Source organism: Condylura cristata, unplaced genomic scaffold (genome assembly GCF_000260355.1).
Source record: "Condylura cristata isolate star-nosed mole 26May11 unplaced genomic scaffold, ConCri1.0 scaffold00015, whole genome shotgun sequence".
NCBI lineage: Eukaryota > Metazoa > Chordata > Mammalia > Eulipotyphla > Talpidae > Condylura > Condylura cristata.
This window is the reverse complement of record NW_004567116.1, coordinates 25,186,490-25,192,489: the sequence shown is the minus strand read 5'-3', so window position 1 is coordinate 25,192,489 and position 6,000 is coordinate 25,186,490. Positions and strand designations below refer to the sequence as shown.

The 6,000-nt window shown below is 47.5% G+C and overlaps 1 protein-coding gene across 1 annotated transcript in view; it reads left to right on the top strand.

Moving 5' to 3' along the window:
- SLC6A5 (solute carrier family 6 (neurotransmitter transporter), member 5) overlaps nucleotides 1–6,000 on the top strand; it is a 49,212-nt gene that overhangs the window by 25,412 nt on the left and 17,800 nt on the right. Inside the window, exons 8-9 of the mRNA XM_004682978.2 lie at nucleotides 642–745; nucleotides 3,377–3,501. Of these exons, the coding sequence (XP_004683035.1) occupies nucleotides 642–745; nucleotides 3,377–3,501 (229 nt within the window). The remainder of the gene's footprint in view (nucleotides 1–641; nucleotides 746–3,376; nucleotides 3,502–6,000) is intronic.

Below are 6,000 nucleotides of genomic sequence, written 5' to 3'. Positions count from 1 at the left end.
AGCCCAATTAAAACTCTGGATTTCATTTATAGAAGTGATGAGGTCCATCACATAAATCAAATCAATCTCTTGCTCAAACTCTTGAGTGAACCTTCTGGAATTTTTGTGAGGATAATTAAGGAACCAGCTGATAGACACAAAAGGTCTTGTCAACCAAGTTCAAAAAGGATGTGGCTCTAAAACCCGCTGTGCTGTGGCACTGAGCTGCTTTGTGAAGATGAGAGGCTACAGAGTTTCGTCTTTTTAATCTCAGTTGTGGTAACAATAGGAATGTCAATTTAAAGAACGTTTTTATTTTATATCCATGAATATAGTTCACTGTTCCAAATTGTTTTCTGAGAGTATGTCCTGGTAAATTAAAAAAAAAAAAATCTCTCCTGTTCAGTTTTATATGGTAGTATATACATGCCTGAGATCTCAACAGGCATGCGCAAAGGAGTTTCTCTCCTTTGATGAGAATGGAGCTGTTAGCGCCATTCAATACACAAACACTAGTGCCTTCTCCTACCTTCAGTGTGCTCAAAGTGTGTTTCTCATCTTGTCCTGCCTTTTCCCTGGGAAATGGTGTCCCATTGGGCATGGGAGACACGTTCCCTGAGTCCCCTTCAGTGACCTTGAATCTCCTCTCATTTCGCACCCAGGTGTGGAAAGATGCTGCCACTCAGATTTTCTTCTCTTTATCTGCCGCCTGGGGAGGCTTGATCACTCTGTCCTCTTACAACAAATTCCACAACAACTGCTACAGGTATGTGGAGCCACTCAAGATCTCAGAGGAGGCCAGTGAGCAGGTCTGGGGACAGGACAGTGAATTGGGTGATCAGAAACTTCAGGCCATTTCCTCACTATTTACCTGAGGGAGAGTCAGAGAGCTGCCCATGGCACAGGTGAAACCCTTTAGTCAGGCCCAGCTCCTGGCTGCTGCTGTCCTGGGTGCATTTGCCCTGCTGACTATGACACATGGCTCAGGGGGTCTAATGGGGTGCTGTGTCACTAGCTGAGTCCTGTGATAGTCATTTGCCAGCTAGCCAGTCCATGGATATGGTGTATGGCTGTCACTGATGAAGTATAGTTATTCAGCCACTCAACAAATATTTCCCCAGAGACAGTGGAAACATCCTGGTAATGCACTCATTCACTAGATAGTGGGATCTTGCCACAATGTATATCAAATCATCACTGTATACTTGAAATATGTAATGATTTTACTTGTCAACTATACTTCCATACAGCTGAAAAGTATTGCAAACTTTGAGTCTCCTCCCAGGTCTATTAATCAGAACATTTCAGAAGGTGTCGTAGGCCTAGGAATCTCCATATGCAGACAGGATCCTCAGGGGATTCTGATGCACAGAGACAGTGGGAATATTGGGGTAGGGCAAGGTGAGGCCTGGTGCTCTGAAACCTAGAAGACCACCTGAGAGACCGTGGGCAACAATAGCAGCAGGTGACATCTGAAAGTTAAATACATCTGTGACAAGGAATAAGAAAATAAAGCTCATCTTCTCAGTGAACTGATTCAAGAAGGAAAGAAGGAGGGAGGCTGGGAGGGACATCCTGGACAGATGGACTTGCATTTGGATTATGATTTCACCGTTTAGTGAGACACAAGGCACAGGCTTAATGTTTCTCTTCTCTGAGCCTCACTTTTCCCTGTAAAGGCAGATTATATTATTTTGTTGAGAGGCAAGAGATGATCTATACAATGTTCTCAGAGTAATATTTTTGTACATAGTAGGTGTTCAATAAACAACAGCTGTTATTAGTAATTTTTGAAATAATGTGTAAAATATTTTGTGCACCCAGAGGAAAAGGTTACAGTTAAGGTGTGGCCTCGGAAGGCTGGGATGGCTTCACAGAGGTGAGCTCTCCCCTGGGCCCCGTTTAAGCAGGTGTGAGAAGGAGAAAATGTATGTTAGATAATGGAAGCAGCTAGAGGCAGAAATGAGTGGGAAATGGCATGATGGAGATGTGAGGTCGGAGCCGGTCAGTGGGGTCAGAGTAGAAGGTGCTTGCATCCAGAAGGAACCTGAGAACTGGCTGAGGCCATTTAGACAGACCCTGTGATTCTTTTGCTCTGGCTGCTATAACAGGTAGCATTGAATGGGTGGCCTAAAGAAAAAAAGTTTATTTCCACACAATTCTGTAGGTTAGAAGCCTAGGATGAAGGTGTTGGCAAGGTTGATTTCATCTGAGGCCTCTCTCCTTGCTTGTTGATGGTCCTTCCCCAGTGTCTTCATGTGATTATCCCTCCATGTGTGTATCCGTGTCCTCATTTCCTCTTGTAGGAACATCGGGCTTATTGGATTAGGGCCCACACTAATGATCTCATTTTAACTTAATTATGTCTTCAAAGTCCCAATCACATTCTAAGGTATTGGGAGTTAAGACTGCATTATATGTACTTTGGGACACATAATTCAGCCCATAACAGCTGGAATGCCAGAATAAGAAGTTTGAGTTCCTTTGGTCATAATCTCTCATTAAACTGTGACCCAAAATTTGTGACCCAAATCTTTACCCCACACCGAGGAAGGGTAAAGATTTGCTCTGGGCTTTGCTGGAAATGAGGCTGTGTGGTGTGACAGAAAGAACGCAGGTCTGAGAGGCAAGAAGTCTGGATTCAAATTCTCACCTGCCTTAGTTAACTCATTCCCTTCCCTGGGCCTCAGCCCTGTCATCAGGGGTCAAACCAGGTGGGCCATTCACTGAGTCCTGCTGTGTAGGCATCATCACAAACAGCTGTGAGGAGGTTCCGGTCATTGTCCCCATCTCAAATCAGAGTAGAATGAAAGTGACTTGCTCAAGGTCATGCCACCAGCCTGTAGGAGCACTGGAATTTGAATTTGGCTTCGGGATGCCACCTAGCAGGAACCTTAGCCTGCACAGGGCAGGATGGCACCACGGGCATACTGCCAGCAGAGGGCACTGGGGTGTAGACAGAGCCACTGGCATCCCCCCTGGCCCTTCTCAGCCTGTGTGCCCCTCCCCAGCCTCACCTCTTGATGCCACTTCCTGGCACCACCACCTTCCCTTCCCTCACACACAGGTCCTATCCTGGAGTTTCCATCATCCATCCCCTCCATTCCTGCTCTGATGTCAAACTTCCCTCTGCCACTTCTTCAGCCCCATGTCTACATTCATAAATCCTAGCGATCTTTTTGAACCTTTTGGGGCTTTATACATCAGCTGTAGGGAGTAGAGGGTCAGAACTGGTTGTTCCTGTCTTTGTGAGTAAAAGAAAACGAGGCCATTCACAGTGGAGCGTTTAGACTGGCACGCCCCATGTCCACGCCCAGATACACAGCCCTGTGCCCTCCCCCTGGGCCTGCCAGCTCCCGAGGCACACCTAACGGGCACTCTTGTCTCTTCCCTCCAGGGACACTCTAATTGTAACCTGCACCAACAGTGCCACGAGCATCTTTGCCGGCTTCGTCATCTTCTCTGTGATCGGCTTCATGGCCAATGAACGCAAGGTCAACATCGAGAATGTGGCAGACCAAGGTACAGTGAGGCTGTCACCCCGCTGTCACTAGGGAGACTCCAGGCCCACTTTCCAAGGTCCTAGTTTTTGCTCTGCTGAGAAGTTGGCACTCGGGACCACACTGGCAGCGAGACTGGCACAGGTCACACAGGGCTGGAGCTGGCTGGAGCCCTAACCACAAGTATCGCCCAAAGCTTCTTTCCTACGTGCTCTCCTCTCCCTCCTCTTTCCTTTGCCCTCTTAATTCAGCGAGGGTCTGAATAAGGAAGGTGTCAGCACAGGCTCATCAAGCCTGTCAGTGACCTTGACCTGCCGTCCAGCCACTCAGGCCAGCTTTCTCTGCAGAGGGCTCTCTGCAGAAGAGACTCAGTTGAAACTGAGCACTCGTGCTTAATAAGACCTGTGAGTTCTTTTCCTTACAAAGCACTTTTCCCAATTGGTAGGTCAAATGTGCTTCCAGGGCCTTCTGCTTAGTTAGCATTGCCATCCTGAATTTTCCCCCAGTGTGAGGAAGGGCTGGATTCTGGTGTTGGTGCAGAGGATGTATAATACCTGTTTACTCTCCACCCAAGCCACCCCTCTATTATTGCCTAACATTTGCATGATATTTTTGAGCTTACAGTTTTTGTTTTTTTCCTCATTGAATCTGCATTTCTAGCTCAGCATTTTGCAGAGAGAGAGTTTTCAATCATTTTACTTAACTTTATTTCCATCTTATTTTCGAGAGGATTTGGGTATTTAGCATGTTTCAGTGATGTAGGGACGTTGTTGCTGCTATTACTTATCGTTATAACCCTTATAATCATCTGTTAGAAGCTGCTTCAGTGTGGGGACTGTGCCAGGGCCCAGGGGATGGTCACTGTCACTCCTGAACAATTTGGAGCGTGTCCCTGTGAGCAGCTTCTCCGTGTGGATCTCTCTCTTCCAGAGCTCACTGTGATGCCTAGATCACAGCTCCGGTGAGAGCACATGGCAGAACTGAGCCCTATGTCACCTTGGTGACAGCCAGCTCTCTTCTAGCTCTTCAAGGAGAAGTAACTACTGCCTAGATGGGCTGATCCTGCGTTTGGGCCATAAAGAGTTACAGAGCTCAAGGGCTGGTAATGACCTCTCCCTGGAGAGAGTATTAAGATCCTGGGGTATTTGGTTTGCTACAGGGCACTAAATTAGCGGGGCTCCCAGCTGAGCTGATGAATGCTCCTGGGGTTGGGACTGCTCCAACTCCCTGGGGTGCTGAAAAGGGAGAGAGGGAAGAGAGGATTTCACTGCAGGGGTGCCTTTGCCATCCCAACTGTCCTCATTTCCTCCCTGCAGAATAGCTGAAGCAGGCAGGTCCTGTCCCACTTTGTATCGGGTTGTGAAGGGTTTTGCTATTTTGGTGACATTACCGAGTTCACTGCCAGCCAGTGTCCGACTTGTGGGAGAGGACTTTCTGCATCCCGGGCCGCATTAGCTCACGCTTCTGAGCAGTTTCTTGTCCCAGACAAGATTTGGGTGCACATGCCTTGAAAACCCTAATAGAAGTTTTACATTTACATAGAAAACATCAGATAGTTGTCTGGGTTTTTTCTGAACTTCCTTTTTTTCAGATTTTTGTTACTTTGGTTTTAACAGAAGGCCACTTCAACAGACTCTAACAGTGTGTTAAGACTTGGTAATGTCTAATTGTCCCAACATAGGGACAGAGGCCCTCATTCCCCGTAGGGGCAGGTGAGTGGTCTGTGAGGCCATCTTACAAATCCCAGGGAACAGCTATCCCTGCTAATCCGAACCTGGGTTTGCAGCCTTGTCTCAGCCACTAACCCACCCCCCTGACGTTCCTTAACAGAGGGTCTGAGAACTGGGTGGTGATTGCATTAAATACCAGCCTCTTCCTTCCTAGGCAGCACTGGCATGTAGACTTTCAGTAAGGTTTTGCTGACCCAACATGAACAACTACTCTACACTTACTAACAGATTACCTTGGTCTGTAGTCAAAAACAAAACCACACTCCCTGTCTCTTTTATTGTTCCCTTCTAAGGGAGGCATTTTCTTTAAGTTCATATTCAAAACCTCAGCCTTAGGGCCTTAGGGTTTGTGTGGGCCTTAGGGTGTGGGATAAGTGATGAGACCAGGCCTTCCCCTGCTTCTATGCTGGGTGTAGGGAAGGGGTCATCCTCTTTTCAGGCATCTATTCGGGAGAAGCTTCTTCTGGGAAGTGCATCTTCTACAACCATCTCCCTGCCATCTCCATGGTTATCTGTGCAGTGGTGCTTGACTCAGAACTAACCCAAGCCCCAAGGTGCTCCTCCATCTGCAGTGAGACAGGCTTAGACCAGAGGAGGTGAACACAGATGCACCGAGTGCATTTGAGTTCCCAGATCTGGGGTGGGGGGAGGAGGGTAACCCCAGGGAACCAGACCATGAGGAAGTACTGCCATGGATTCCTTGCACCTTGAAAATTCAGTTACTGAGCTGATCAAACAGGCCTGACCATCCACCAACCATCAGTTCTTAAACTGAAGCCCAACTCTTCTTC